Source organism: Lissotriton vulgaris, chromosome 7, assembly GCF_964263255.1.
Source record: "Lissotriton vulgaris chromosome 7, aLisVul1.2, whole genome shotgun sequence".
Classification (NCBI taxonomy): Eukaryota; Metazoa; Chordata; class Amphibia; order Caudata; family Salamandridae; genus Lissotriton; species Lissotriton vulgaris.
In genome coordinates, this window is record NC_141695.1 from 1218514838 (window position 1) to 1218531170 (window position 16333).

At 44.0% G+C, this 16333-nt stretch overlaps 1 protein-coding gene across 3 annotated transcripts in view; it reads left to right on the forward strand.

The window, feature by feature from the left end:
- The window catches only part of LOC147703275 (uncharacterized), a 166166-nt gene that overhangs the window by 101739 nt on the left and 48094 nt on the right, over positions 1 to 16333 (forward strand). For all 3 annotated transcript variants that reach the window (XM_086931730.1, XM_086931732.1, XM_086931731.1), the window contains one exon: positions 11342 to 11401. In XM_086931730.1, the coding sequence (XP_086787856.1) occupies positions 11342 to 11401 (60 nt within the window). The remainder of the gene's footprint in view (positions 1 to 11341; positions 11402 to 16333) is intronic.

A 16333-nucleotide genomic window follows, 5' to 3' on the forward strand; every position in this document is an offset into this window, starting at 1 on the left:
CTGGATTCAAGCAAGCCGGGATGAAGACGGCTGAAATGCCAGAAACCGGTCCTCAGAAGCTTGTTTCCGGTCCAGGGAAGGCATGGCTTGGCCGTTCGGGCTGGACTGTTCCCATGAGGCACAGGCTCAGACTGATTTTCATATGGCCATGTCTGAACTGGGGTGGCAGAGTGGCCTAAAGAACGGTGATGGATTAAACCCAGATCTCTTGACTGGGTGTGAGTGTTTGATTGGTTCAGATGTTCCGTCCATCACCACCCCCTTTTGTACAGTTTTGCTCGCCATAAGTTGGCAGGGTATGCTCAAACGTGAGTCCCTTGCTCACTTTGCCACTGGATTCAAGCAAGCCGGGCTGAAGACGGCTGAAATGCCAGAAACCGGTCCTCGGAAGCTTGTTTTCGGTCCAGGGTAGGCAGGGCTTGGCAGTTCGGGCTGGACTGTTCCCATGAGGCACAGGGTCAGACTGATTTGCATATGGCCATGTCTGAACTGGGGTGGCAGAGTGGGCTAAAGAACGGCGATGGATTAAACCCAGATCTCTTGACTGGGTGTGAGTGTTTGATTGGTTCCGATGCTCCGTCCATCACCACCCCCTTTTGTACCGCTTTCTAGCTTTCCCATCGTCGCGCAGTTGGGGGACCCTCCGTCTGATGGTAGATTGTATCTGCCTGAGGCCGTGTGTTGCGGCTGGTCCTACCTCCCCGTGTTCTTTCTGCCTCTCGTCGCCTTCTGCATAGATGTTACTGCAGCAACCAGACCAACAACTTTTTCACTGTGGCCAAAGTGGTAGTGTGTTCACCAGCAGATGCACCAGGGCGCAGTAGTAGAAGTTGGTGTTTAGCTGTCGCGTGGCCAACTAATGCGGTAGTTCGTTGGTAGCGCTGACGCGTCTTGCGACATTTGTGGTACTCGCAGTGCAGGCGCTGCGCAGACGTAGTCCCAGCATGCACTCAATATGGTTTCCCCAATACTCCTCAATCCTTATCTTCTCTGATGCAACTTTGTCCTCAGCCAGCAACAATTCTTGAGCCCACAAACGTTCTCGCTCGTGGCCGTGAATAGCGGTCTGCAACCAAGCAGAGGTCTTTAACACTTGTGTTTGGTGTCTACCCAGGTATAGGGTACCGTGTGCAATATACCAGTTCGGGACGACAGCTCTAGCAGGGTGCACCTCAGTCCGATCTTAGTTTGCGCTATGTCACAAGCCGTCACAGCATAGAGCGCGTCACATCGCAAGACATATGGCCGCCATTTCGTTTATGTCTCTCCACACAACAGACATCAGCCATTCAGTCCCACGAGCCTCCCATCAGTTATTTATTCTCAAAGCACGCTCAGTAAAATTGGTTGAGGATTAAATTCATCTGCGCAGCCTTCGCGTATTACCCTTGCATATTGCGGTTATTGTCCTCTTCGCATCTGGGGGCCGCCATCTTGGAACAGGTAACTGCCGTTTTCGCGCCGAATGATTACAGTTCTCCCTAAATGTTGAAAAGTGCTCTTTTGTTAGGTATGCAGAATTTGCTTGTCCTATTCATTTATCGCCAAAACGTGAACTCTCAATCTGGCCCCACAGTGGAGTATGCAGCGCTGAGATCGCAGTCGAGGACATTACCGCATCCGCCATTTTACCGGCTGCCAGTCCGAATACCCCCGCAGTCTTCACCGGCGATTTTCTCCTTTGCTGGCTAAGGTGTCAACATCACGACCGCATCACTTGGTGCTCAAATCGTTCTGATCACCACTGCTGTCTGTAGGTTCACCAGCACTGCCTTAAACGCGGCATTTTGTGCTGATTATTGTTCCGTCCGGCGGAGCTTCCTCTTTAGCCAGCCATCCCGCAGTGCGCCCTCTAGCGCCTCCCCAACCCCTGAGAGGTTTAACATCTACAGGGGTCTCACTGATGTAGTCTTCCTCTGTTGGATCTATAATTCTAGTGAGGGGACCTAACACATCAAGAAGTTGATCTTGACATGCATAATGGACCTCTCCAGACCTTTTCTAGGATTCCTGCAAAGTTTGAAAAGAAAAGTGATTGCCTCCAGAACTAGATTATGAGTTAAACATACTTTTTTGTGGATCACAGGTCTTCAGCATTTAGCTATAAGAATATTTAGATCCTCTTTTTCAAGGGGGTTGCTGATCCATCTCCTGGTGAACCAACCCACGTGATCCTGGAGCCACCTCTTCGCACTTCTGGGGTGCCGGATATTGTGAGGGGAAAACATATCTTGTCCCCGAGGGTGCTTCACTATCCCCTTAGAGGTAGATGGAGCCTAATCTTCTGAAAGGAGGTTATCCACATCAACGTCTCCTTGGTGTAGGTCAAAGATATATTCATCTAGTGGCCCCTCACTCAGACGTTCTTCTTCCCCCATGTTAGTATCTTGTGTGCCAATTTGAGCATCTGAAAAAAGTGTGTACATTTAGGATCTGGTGATTGGACCGCCCGTAATAACTAGGGAAGAAGACATCTACAAGTGTTTTATCCCTTTTTGCGCTCTTACCCCCTTTTGTACCCCAGTCAGAGTCTCCCCTTGATACTGAACCATAATCATCCTATTCATCAGTTGCTTTTGGTCTCTTATTACCCATAACCTCTTCCAGGGTCTCATGTATGCATCTCTTGTTGTAGTAGTCTTTTAATCAGGACCTCATTAGATTGTGTCTGTGAAACTTCAGGGGCCTCAGTCTCCCAATCCGACATTATTTTAACTAAACTTTTAATAGTTTTATAAGGAAAGGGAGAAATCGCACCTCACTAAATCAAAAATGAAGAATTTCAAATCAGAAGGCAACTCCCTAAAAAAGCCTTCGGCTCCATCTGGAAAAAAAATAATCTGTTATTAAGTAACTAAAGGTAGGTAGGAGAAGGCAGCGCCCTACTTAAGAGGGTCCCTAAACTATGGCTATGTAAAGTGCCGTTAAAAAATGTTGAGTAGCAGAGAGGGGTAAAGCAGCTGATTGCAGAGGGACTACATCAGTCAACCGTTATCGTGACAGCATTGTGTTGCTCTATCAATCAGCTGCATCCTAAACGCAAAACAGAGTCAGAGGAGTTCTGGGATGGCCGATCTGCACCCGTTGCCCAGTGTTTTCATCTAATTTCAGTTCCCTGGAATATCATGCATAGGAGACGCGTGAGGTTAAATTCCCAAACAAAAGGAAAGTTAATTCCCTACCCAACGTGTCATAGCAAGGTGACAAGAGGAAAGTTAAGGGGCAAGTTGGGGAAAAGTGCACTCTGAGTGCAAGTGAGGGCGGATATCTGCCCCACAACCACACTGGGCCACCAGCATGAACGTTCGGCTGCTGGAGTTGAAGAGGCCAGCAGGCACAAGCCCAAAGCCATGCAAGAATGTGCAGGGAGAAGTCTTCTTAAATCGAAAAGGAGTGCCCCATTAAATGAGAACTCAGGCCCCGTGAAGGGACAGGAGGACCCTGAAGGGTGCACAAGGTACCCAAATGAAGACCGCCAGTGAAATGAGAGAGAGATCTGAAGACACAAGCCAAAACAGACACTGTCACCTCACACCTAATGAAAGAAACATACAACTTCAGCAAAGGAAAACAACAAGTATATGAAAACAAGGTGCTTATCCACATTTAAAATAGGCAGACGGTTGTGCATGAGCCTATTATATGCTTTGAAGGTTCTGTTAAACAGTTTCTTTATGATGTATGACTTTTAAGTGGCTGCGTGGAGTGGCATTAAAGTATTAATGCACAATGGTTGCCTCTGGTCTTGTAATGTATTTGAGGGTTATCATGCTTGTGGCATGTGTCCACAATTATGCTGAATGGACAAGCAAATGTCAGAGAGTGGCGCTAGGCATAGAGGAATATGGTGAATCAAGCCTTGGTATTGCGCTCTTTTCATGGAGTTTAGTACTGACAGTGTCTTTGTGGTACCCCTAGCATATTAGCTCATTGGTTGCTTGGTTACAATGATGCAGGGCTCTCTCCTTTGGAAATCTTTCAAATGTTACAGATCACACCCAATCCCGACTCCCAACTTACCTGTGTCATTTCTGTATGTCTTATGTTATGATTCAGTTGATCTTTACAAACTATATAAGAAGATTCCACTTATTGGCATAGATGGGACTCATCTTGCCTCATTGTCCCTCCTGCTGCTTGGACATTTTCCATTGTTAAAATGGAAGATACAGGCAGCAGTCCAGCTGGCTCAAAGAAGCTTTTCATGTTCCAGGTGGCGACCGTAAAGACAAAAAACAAAATGACAATTGTTAAGGCATGCTTAAAAAAGAGGAGTAGAAAGAGGTAAAGGGCTTTGTTAGACATGGATTTCATGAGCAGACATTAAATAAGTTGATAGCCGGCACAAGGGGGCAGACTATTGGAGAAGGATATTCCTTTTGTGCCAAGACTTTTGGCTGCCTCGTAGTAACTTCACCCTTTCCACTGTAGGTTTGAGTCTTCAATGGTGGACCTCTCCATGGCCCTGATGTAATGTGTGTTTATCAGATTCCTCCCCAGGGTCCTTCTGGTGGGTGTATGAGGTAGATGTGCTGCCCTTTCTGTGTAAGGACCAGATCCAATACAGCTTTCTGCAATTTCACTGAATACTCAAGTTGTTGTCACAGTTGTGAAAATGATCTGCCCTGGTGATTGAGATGTTGTTACTTTGAACATTCATAATTGCCATGTCATTTTATAGTTTGCTGGTTTTCACTCTCATGCACCCTTTAAAGTTATTAGCCTGGAGGTTACGATAGCTTGACATGGGTTTATGGGCTTTTCAGAGATTTGCCTTGTTCTATCCAAATCTCCCATAGGGGCTAAACAGCACCACTTCATTACACTAGCTGGCCATGTCCAGTCATGGTGCCAGGAACAGATTCTCACTAGTTGGACTCTGAAGAACAGTCAATACTGCTGCTCTAGTATGGTATGGACTTAGGGTCGTGGACACACCTTGGTCATAAGGGATTCCATTAGTTCAGTATGTGAACCCCAAGATAGAGATGGTGCTTTGTGGTCATTGAGAGTCTGGAATGGTCTCTCTGTAGGAGTTAAAACGGCTGAGATCAGTCTTTAAGTTCTTTGCTTGGAGGACAATATGACTGTTGTGCAGAAAGAGATGTCTAGTGTATCCAAATTGTCGAAGGCTTTTGAAATTAAACTGGATGAGCTAGAAAATTATAATAGAAGGTCAAACCTTCGAATAGCGGGCGTACCAGAGAACATTGAGGGGTCGGACATGATGCAATGGATAACTTCTTTCTTTTCTCGAGAGGTCGTCCCTGAGTTTAAGGGAGACTTAACAATCACTCGGGCGCATAGAGTTCCAGCACGCCCATTTCTCAACTCTCCGTTGCCTATGACTATTATTGTTAATTTTGCTGATGTCTGCGTTAAAGAAATAATCTTATCGCAGGCTTTCAAGCAGAGACAATTTCATGCCAATCCTACTATCAAGTGTAGGATTTTCTCCGATATGTCAGCTACCGCTGCCAGACGGAGAAAAGACTTTGTAAAGATTCTTCAGTTATTTAAGGAAAAAGGCGCTCAAGCATCGATTGCACAGCAATCAAAGCTAAAAGTTTTGATTAAGGGCAGATTTTATTTATTAACCGATGTTGATGAGGCTCATGAGATACTTGACCAGTTGGTGCAGGGGTAGGCTAGTTTTGGGATTTGGGTGATCTGGTTTGATGGGTGCTGGAGGTGTTTTCCTTTTTTTTTTCTTCTTTTCTCTTGACCGCAAATCTGGATACTATTGGGCACGGTGGGGAGGAGTAGGCGAGGAACTGGGGGGTCACGGGAACAGGGCGCAATAACAAGGCGCCTTATGAGAGGGGTTAGTGCTTTGTGGCCAGCGTGGGAGGGAGGTGAAGGTGAAGTACAGGGCCACGGGGTTAGGTGCAAGGGGGGAGCACCTGGGTGGGGGAATGGGCTGGGTGGGGGAAAAATGGAAAAACAAAGTTCTTGTTGGGTTGTGATGGGAAAATATGTTTGCAAGAAGTTGTTTTCAATGATTTAAATATATGGTTATTGGGGGGCTTAGTTGGAAAAATATTTGGCAAGAAGCTGTTTTCTATGATTTAATTTATGGCTATAGGGGGGCTTAGAGTGATTTCCTTTAATGTTAATAGGCTGAATAATAGGAGAAAAATGTGAGCGATCGAACTATGGGTTAAAACAGAGAGTCCAGCTGTTGTAATGTTGCAAGAAACTCATATTCCAGCGGATAAAATTAACTCTTTTTCTATGTTTAAAACTTGGTACTCATATCGAGGGTTTTCCTGTGTTAAATCGGAACTTAAATGCGGAAATTATTCAGTTTGAAGAAGGGGGAGCAGGGCGGTGGTGTTGGGCCATGTGCTTGATAAAAGACAGGAAAAGGCCAATCACTTTTGTTAGTTTTTATGCCCCAGTGGAAGATCGTGCCCCCAACTATGAGGAATTATTTCAATCATTGCTGTTGGTTAGGGGGGATATAGTTATAGGCGGTGATTTCAATATTCAGATGGATATAAACCTAGATTCCACTGGAGCCTTTAAAAAACAATCTAAACCAAAGTCAAGAAGGTCATTCATGCAGAATATATCCTTATTGGATCTTTGTGACCCATGGCGATCAAAATTCCCACAAAAAAATAATTTACGTGTTGGTCAGGAAGACATAGATCCTCCTCTCGTATAGATTTTTTTTTTGCCTCTAGGTTATTAAAATTTTCTTATCAAAAATTTCTGCATAACGGTTTTTCAGACCACGCAATGTTGGTAATTGAATTTGAAGTACGGGAAGAAATTAGGCCCTCTAAGAGATGGATTTTCAATAAGACATATCTACAGGATAGTAGCTGGGTCTCTTTTTTAAAATTAGAGATTTCAGATTTTATTGCCCGCAATTTAGGTACCGCTCCACTGCATATTATCTGGGACACATTAAAAGCCTTTATTCGTGGTATTATAATCAGTAAAGACGCAGAAGACTGGCGTGCTATTAAACAAGCTAGGATATTACTCTATCAAAAAATACGTATGCTGACTCTGCTTCGACAAGCTAACTTTTCTGGGGCTGCACAAAATAAATTGAATGAGGCCAAACGTGATCTCAGTACGCTTTTTTTTACACAGAGCGAGCAGCAATTTCAGACACAATCTCAGAGGATTTATGAGGAGAGTAATTTCTTTGGTAAACTCCTTGCGTGGCAGGCAAAAGAGCAAGCCGCCGCAAATTTGATCCGTACTTTAAAGTGTCCAGTTACTCAGATAGAAACATCACAGTCGGACGGTATTGGTACCATAATGTTGTCCCATTATAAACAGGTATACAGCCAACATCAAGAGATAGATCATTCCAGGCTCTCTAATTTTCTAGCTAGATATGATATGCCCTCTCTGTCTCAGGCAGATAGCGGAGTAATGATGCGTTTGTTTACTAAGTTAGAATTAGAATTAGTGGTTAAAAACTTACCAATTGGTAAGGCTTGTGGCCCGGATGGCCTTCAGGCAGAATTTTTAAAGGTTTTCTTTAGTGCCTTTTCTGATTTACTATTACAATTAGTTAATTATATGTTAGTGGGTGGGCAAGTTCCAGATTCGTTTGGGGAGGGGACAGTTGTTAGCTTCCCGAAAAAAGGTAAAGACCCTAAAGACCCTAACTCATATAGACCTATCACATTACTGAATACTGATTATAAGATCCTTACCAAATTACTATCAATACGTTTTAACTTCATCGCAACGGATCTTATTCATCTAGATCAGAATGGTTTTGTGGCAGGTCGGCAATTAGCCACCAATACACATTTTCTTACTGAGGCTCTAGATTACTTTCAGACAAAAAAAATCTCTGCTTTAATTTTATTATTAGATGCGGAAAAAGCATTTGATTTGGTGGTATGGAAAACTTTATTTGGTATTTTAAAGCATTTTGGAATCCCCCTTAAATGTTAGTTTAATTCAAAATTTGTACGCAGGTGCTAAAGCTAATATAATTATTAATTCTGTTATGGTGGGTACAGTCTCGGTCCAACGGGGCACCAGGCAGGGTTGCCCCTTGTCCCCTATTCTTTTTGCTTTTTTTATTGAACCGTTAGCTACAGCAATTCGTGAATCTGTGAATATTCCTCCTCCGATCCCTTCTATGGCAAAAATTAAACTGTATGCCGATGATATTATGGTACTTATCAAGACAGATATTCAATCTCAAACTGCTACCTTACAGCTTTTTCAAGAATTCGAAGCTTTTGGAGGTTATCAGATTAATAAGAAAAAAACTGAAATACTAGTTTTTGGTGGGGGTGAGGTGGATTTACATGCTGATTTATTTGGCTGTACTAATTTAAGACCGAAGAGGTATTTGGGGGTTATGTTTTCTACTTTGGTGTCTGGTTTAGTTATGTTGAATTTTGATCCCCTACTACGGAAGGTTCAATCCTTGTTTGCTAGATGGGACTCGTTGCCATTCTCTATTTTGGGGCGGGTGGCACTTATAAAAATGTACATTCTTCCGCTTTTCAATTATTTATTTTCTGCCATTCCTTGCTTTCTGCCCAGCAGTTTTTTTTCAAAAGTGGAATCGCTATTTTCAGGGTTTATATGGGCAAAAAAAGTCCCAGGATAGCAATGGGGACTCTTTATGTGGAAACTAAATTGGGAGGTTTATCCGTGCCTAATGTAAGAAATTATTATAGCGCTTATTTTGCCCAATATTTAAATCGATTTAAATTTGGAATGCAGAGTCCAAACGTATTTATTAATTTTTTCTTTGACCAAATTTGTCAAGAGGCGCAGATCCCATCTCCATTGCATATCCCTAAATCGCCAAAACTCACTCGATACAAGATGATGCTCTGGTTTTTTAAGCATCGTGACGCTTTTCTCAAACGATATTCACTTCCGCAGTATAATTCCTGAACTCCCTTAAGGAATGCTCTCATTTTTATGGGAATGAAAATGGGAGGGGATACTGTATTACAATGGGAACGTGCTGGGTTTTATACTCTTTCAGATTTTTTAAGTGAAGACGCTTGGTTGTTACCGGGAGAGATGCAACTATTAATCCCGGGAAATTTTATGTTACAAGGTTCCTATGTTTCAATCTTTAAAATATTGGAACAAGTGGAGCCTAGACTTATTAGTTCTTCTAGTCAGTTATGGGATGATCTGTTTTTGACTCCTCGGATGAGGAAACCAGGGGTATGGAAACGCTGCTTAACTCAACATATTGAGGTAGATCTGAGTTTAAAAGCCATTAAAAAATGGCAAGAACAGGAGAATCATGTGCTCACTATTAATACCTGGAAAAGTATAAATAAGCTGAATTTCAGTGTACTTCGAGGATCTAACTGGAGAAGAATGCTATTCTTCAGTAAATGGCTTCTTTATCGTACTCCTGCTGCCATTGCTAAAATGTACGCTAACACCTGTGCTACTTGTTTTAGATGTCAGCAATATACTCCCGCTAACTGGTCTCACATTCTAGTTAACTGTTGTAAAATTGTGCCTTTTTGGAATGAGATTTTCGAATATTTGCAAAAGTATTGTGGGATCCAGATTACTTATAATGTTAAATTAGTACTGTATGGATATGATTCAGATCTTGTTTTGATTGATCAAATGGTTAAACTACTATTTATTGCAATGGCAGTGGCAAGGTCTCTGGTGCTCCAGAATTGGAAGTCAATACAAGTTCCTTCCTTTAATTCCTGGCTACATAAAATGAGGAATGTTAGAAAGAGCGAACTGCGATATGCACAGCGAGTTGGTGCGACGAAGAAGTTTGATAAAATCTGGAGGTTATATTTTGAGTAATGTTGGACTTATGTATTCTGTAAATAATTTTGTTTAAGGCTATATGTATTCTGTTTTCTTTGTTTTTTATTTTTGCCAATTTATGTTATTTCCATATTGAAATCATGATACAAGAACTTCAATAAAAAGTTTATATAAAAAAAAAGTTCTTTGCTCTATAGTAGAATCTTTATTTGGTCCTAGGCTTGTAGCATGATTTACCAGTTGAACCTCCAATAGGAGCTTTGGTTATGGTTCTTTTCTTGAAGATCTTCCTAGTGGTAATCTCTTGCCTAGGCAATGGGGAAGCTGACAGGCTTGCCATGAAAGGCGTAATTTTTTAAGGATATTTCTTGCAAATATTGTCCTATATTTGGGTCTGGGAGTTCGATCAAAATGTGATTGCTATCTTTTACTGGGAACAAAACTTTGTTCTGCCTTCTTTCATCTTATTCATGGATGAAGGAGACCGTGCTTCGCTTTTTAAAAGCCTCTAGCTCTGTAAGCATTTATCCCTCTCAAGGCACATTTTGTCAACACTACTTTAAATTGGCAGTATCGATGTTATGAATAGGTATTCTTTGTGGGGTGGCCAGTTGTCACCTCCTGGTGGTTAAAAGCCAATTAAAGACATTTGTTGTGCTGACTTCTAGGCAATGCATTCAACATTTGTGTATCAATATTTATTGATTTGGATGAGGGGGTCCTTGGATTTGTTTATTGTTTTTATGTTATTGTCCACAGTAAGTTCTTGTGTTTACAAAGAAGCACATGATGAATATTGCATATGGTGTTGGTGTGGATTTGTTGTAGTCAACAGCATGGAGATAAAAGTATGCGACTTGAGTGTATTCTTATTATTGTAGCGACTGTAAAGAGGAATCAATGCGGAGATTAGTCACTAGTAATCTACATGACTGATATTCCTTGTAATAATACTTACAATTCCATCAGAGGTGCTTTAGCCTTGATCAGTGAGGGATGCAAAGGCAGGAAATAAAGGCGGAAACTTCAGTGCTTATTTCTCCAGATGGAGGCGGGCAGTCTCTGGGAATGAATCAAGAAGCAAGTCTATTTTGATTGGGCTGTAGGGCGGCTATCAAGTACTGTTTGTGCACTTAATTAATGTACTAGGAATGAAGAATTTGAGAAATAAAGATTGAGTAATCTGAGTGTGCTATGTGCTTACCTATAGTCAGAAGAAGGACACTTCTTAAGGTAGTTTACTTTACCGGAAACACCAGAACTCAGCCTTCTGAGAACGTGTAAGAGTCACACCTCTAGAACTCATATGACTAAGAAGATTGTGAACTGTCTCAGTAACCTCCCCAATGCAGTGTGTGTAAATGGAGCAAGACAGGTGTCTATCCCCCAGTTTCTCATATTCAAAAACTATCCTTTGAAACTCTCCCAGGGAATCTCCCATGAGCATCTCATCCATCACATTTTGCCTTTGCTGGTATCTCTCGCTCCTTCATGTTTATTATATTATGGAAGTGTTAATTCATGTTTTGCAAATTGTCTCTTATTCATTATTTTTTTAATAATCAACTCTCCTAATTTTCTCTTTTAGGACCCGGCAAGATCAAAGGAAAAGACAATAAAAATTTTAAAAGAAATACAGTACCTTCTTGTAAGACAATGTCAATGTTTTAATATCCATTCTGAAAGATTCAGTGTGTCTGTTTATCAATTGATGGAATGACTTTGAGAGTCTAGATTCTCACCCAGACCTCACTGAAATGTCTGAATATCCAACATTGGCAGTCAGTTGGTTTGTCGCTGTAAGTAACAGTTTATCGTGCAGTTAGTTAAAACCTTCACTAGATGTAACTTGTTTAGTGGAAAATCAATCAAGTGATTTAAGCAAAACATGATGATACGTGACAAGAACGACTCAGGCCAAGCAATTTAAGAATTAACACATAGTATGCACACAAGGTACCATTCACTCCTTCCATACTTCCCTCATTTTTCTTTCCCGGTCCGCTGTGCCCAAGAACTCATAGGTTCTGGGTATGTTGTCGAAGGCGTAGCCTTTTATTCACATCAAACAAGGTAATTCAAAAACCACAAACCAATGCGAAAGTACAAGTTTCCTACTTCTATATAGGAAATATTTACAACATCACACTTTAGCGGCATTAACATGTCAAAGGCAATAAGGCAAAAGGCACCGTCTTGAACGTGTGCCAGCAGGCCAAAACATGCTACAGTAATCTATGTGAAATCCAGGGCACCACATAGACCACCGGCCCACCGGGGTACCTGAACCCTCGCTGTCTCCCTAAGGTACTTATCAGTCTATACGTTGCGGGTTAGGGCAGTAGATTTCAGGACTTCCAGCAGGTCAGTCCCCCCTCCCAGCCTACCCAATGTACATGCCAGTCCCACCCCCTCCTGGGGTCCATCCAGTCTCTGAACTTCCATTGTTGTGCATCTCAATTTGTTGTTAATTGTCAGTGCTCCACCACAAGATCAGAAGCTCCCTGGGGCCTTCGCTGGGGCCCTCGCTCTCACCCCGCACTGACTGTACTCTGCAATTGCCCCCAGTATTGTCTGGATAAAGAGCTCCTACCCTTTGCACCCGGTCCTGATGGAACAGCTCCCTTTTCCCTAGCTGGAGCAAATTGTGCCAAATTGTGTGCTTGTTGGCACCTGCCTACATTCTTTTGACCCAATGGTTCAGCTGCTTTACCGACCCGTTCATGGACCTAACCGGAGCCCCCCATCCCATACCACCCACTGTGTTACTGCTGACCACAGTATTGATGGTGTTGGTAAGTATTTTCTAATCCTTGACATGGCTGCGAACCAGGCCTCCCTCACCCATCGACTGCCTAGTGGTATCATATCATTCCCACCATCTGGAATGGCCAAAATGATCGGGGTATGGACTAATTTTGATTCTTACCTTATTCGAGCTGCCCAAATAGATCCTGCAGTATTAGCACTCCCACCCAATGGTGTGCAAACCTGCATTCCCATTGACCTTCTCCAGACTGGAACCGTGGAATTGCTGCTCTGCGAATAAAGGAATGCCCACACTAACATACTTATACTGGCCCGTGCTCATCAACTGAAAGAGAGAGAGAATTGCTGTTATGATCATGACTGGCGGGCCCCTGGGCATCATACCTCTATTTACACCAGATTTGGCCGCACGTACTGCTCAAAACATGCTGGTTGCCAAAGACCCACCCTTTTGATTGCCTCTGCTGGCAGGACCATGGCTGCTGCAGTGGTGGCTACATCTATGCAAAATGAATGGAAGATAAACTGCGCTGAATCCTCGCCCAGGTGGGCCAGCGCCTGCTTACACACCTAAGTGAACCGGTATCAAGTCATTGGTGCCCCATCCCTCTATACTAGAAGCCTGGTTGAGGCCACCACAGGGCTTCTCTGAGGAAATCCCTTGCCAATGCCACTGGACAATACGGGGTGTTGGGTGCCGTTTTTATTTCACCCATGCGCCTTTCTTTAGCAGGTCTGTCTTTGATCTCTTGACCCTGAGATGGATCGCCCCTACCTCCTGGAGCACATCTGCCACATTTCTTTGAGGAAGCCACCAACTCTGAGATATGCAGGGCCTCCAAAAAGGCCATCGATTAAGTGAGGCTGAATAGCTTTACTCCATACTGGGACCTGCAAACCTGTTGCAAGACCCCCAAAATCATCCCCAACCTATCCACATTTATAGGTCGTTTGTTGTCCTCCAGGCCTGGGACCATGCATTCCCATCAGGGATCCCACCAAGGACTTTAGGGTATGGAAGGCCTTCCATACCCTAAAGTCCCTGGTGGGATCCCTGACGCCTTTTAATCCGGCAAAGAAGGCAATGGGGACAGTTGCCTGCGCACTAGGAGCAAAGATTTCCCCCTGTCTCTCTGACCCACAAGACAACCTAGTACTCCTTCTGGGGGGAACCTTTCTGTTTTGTTGTCTGATCTGAACGATGCATCACACACACCCGAAGCCTTTGCGTACATACCTTTTGTCTTTGGTGCCAGCAGCGCTCCAATAAGGTCTGTGGCAATGGGGCACCAAGCCTCCACAACTCCTCTTGGAACTTCGCCATCACTTTGTCCTTCTGCAGCCACTGTGCCCTGAACTCTGCCAGCTTAGACCGAGACAAAGCATCAGCAACTGCTTTATCCACCCTTGGTACATGTTTGGCAGTAAAAATGCACGTTATGCAAGAGTCATAAGATAATAAGAGTCTTCAGCAATTGCAACACCCAAAGCCATTTAGCGCTTTGATTATTTATTGCTGTGACAGATGACATGCTGTCTGACCAAAATATGATCGTGCTGTTGGCTATTGATGCCCGCCAAATGCGTATGGCTACAATGATGGGAAACAATTCTAGAATGGTAACACTGCGTGGGATCCCAGAGGTAATCCATTCCCCTGGCCAATGCTGCATGCACCATCTAGAGCCCAATACTGCCCCAATGCTGCCCGACGCAGCTGTGTAGAGGGATTCCATCTCGCTGTTCCGTGTTGGTTGCTGCCACAATAGTGTTCCATTGAAATTATCTAGGAAACCCTCCCATGTCTCTAAGTCCTCTCTGAACTCTGCAGTCAATCTGATGTGGTGGTGCTTTGTCCGTAGGCCCATATGCCAGTCACTGCTCGTGCTATGTTCTTTGAAAAACTCTTCCCATGGGTTTCACGCTCAAGGCGAAGTTTAATTGCCCTACCAAGACCTGCAGCTGATGTAGCTTAACCTTCCTGGCTGTTAAACAGATGTTAACCGCATCCTTGAAAACCTTTACCTTCTCCTACGGCAACCTACACTCCCTTACCATGGAGTCTGACTCAATAACCAGGAAAGAGAAGCACGTCACTGGGGCTTCTTTCTTGTCATCATCCAAAGGTACCCCCCAAAGCCTGTGCCAGCTGCTGGAAGACCTGCAGAGTCCTCCCACATGCCCGGTTGCCTGGGGGACCCATGAACAAAAAATCATCTAAGTAATGCACCCCATCCTCTGATGACTCAAAATCCTTCACCACCCACTCCTAGGAATCTGCTGAAAGTCTCGAATAGCATGCACACTATGGAACACCCCATGGGCATGCAGATGACGAGGAAGCACTGACCCTCAAAAGTGAAACCTAGCAAGCGAGTATCCTCTGGGTGCACGGGTAGAGGGCGTTATGTGCCTGTGTCTGACTTGGCCATTGAGGCCGTCCTTGCCCAATCGCTGCAGTTTTGCAATGTCATCATCCAAGGTGGTATACCTCACTGTGCATAGTTTCTGGTCCAAACCATGATTTACAGATAAACCAGTGAGGTAGGAGAGGTTGTGAATCAATCAGAATTTGCCTGGCTCCTTCTTTGGGACTAGCCCTAGCGGCAAACAAAGCAAGGAGGCACATAATGGAGAACTAAAAGAACCCACAACCCTCCCCACATGCACCTCCTTCATAATCATGTCCCGCACCAGCTCATGCTGTAGCACGATTGACAATTTTTTCTTGGTTGGAACTGATGTAGTTGGTGCATGGAAAGGAATGCAAAACCTGTCCTTGAAACCATAGTAGTGCTTGTGTGCGTCATTGCTATTTTTATATTTGCTGAGGAGATGCATGAAATGTGAAGACGATTAGTAACGGTAGCTTGCTAGCATTAAGAGGGCTGTTACCCTTAGGGGATGTTTATTTACTCGGCTTCCCATGCTTTTTAAAACATTTAAACTATGGATGGCCTTGCCCCCCCGCAGAGGAAGCAAATGTGTTTAAACCTACATGCTGCCCCCTTGATACATTCATTCTTATTGTACTGCCAGCAGGCCAGATATTTATCTCCCATGTTCCTGTCAAAACTGAAGGACTGAGCTGCCTTCCCAGTTACCTTAGACATATTGAACTTTGCTTCCCAAATATTGATCCCCACCCTATTTTCCGGCCTTACCGCTTTCATCTGCCTAAACTTGAAGTTGTACTGTAGCCACTCTGACACTTGGAACTCTGAGGCCGCACCAAGTGCGTGTGACATGCAACTAAATATTTGTGGGGCTAAAGAGGGGGATTTCTCAGTAAGAATAGCCGCATAAATCGAGAAACGTGTCACCCAGTTCTTTAAGGACCACTCTACCCACACCATTTTTGGCTTTAGTTTACTCTCCTTACCCTGCTCTGGTCCTACTTGGGACCACCCCTGCATTGATCAAATCAAAGACAAATTCTCCCTTGTGAATCCTTTCTCTCGTCTCTGTAGATACATGCCATGCAACTGCTGAAATAGGGGTCAGCACCAAGGAGGTAGACCCAAATATTAAGGGGGTCACTACAGGAGGATAGTGTGCTACACTTGCCCCCACCATCACCTCTGTGGCAAGAGACTGTACTACTCCTGTCCCCACCATCGCCGGCGTCACCTCTGCCCGTGCCCACACTTGCATGGCAAACCCCTCTTGTGCCCGCGTTGCCATAGCTGGCCTGGGTTGTGGTGGCACCAGCGCACCCCTCACCATTACTTGGGCCTGCTGGGCCACACCGCTCCCTACCCCTTGCGTCATTGAGGGGACACACCTACCTGTGGTGATCCCACATATGTCG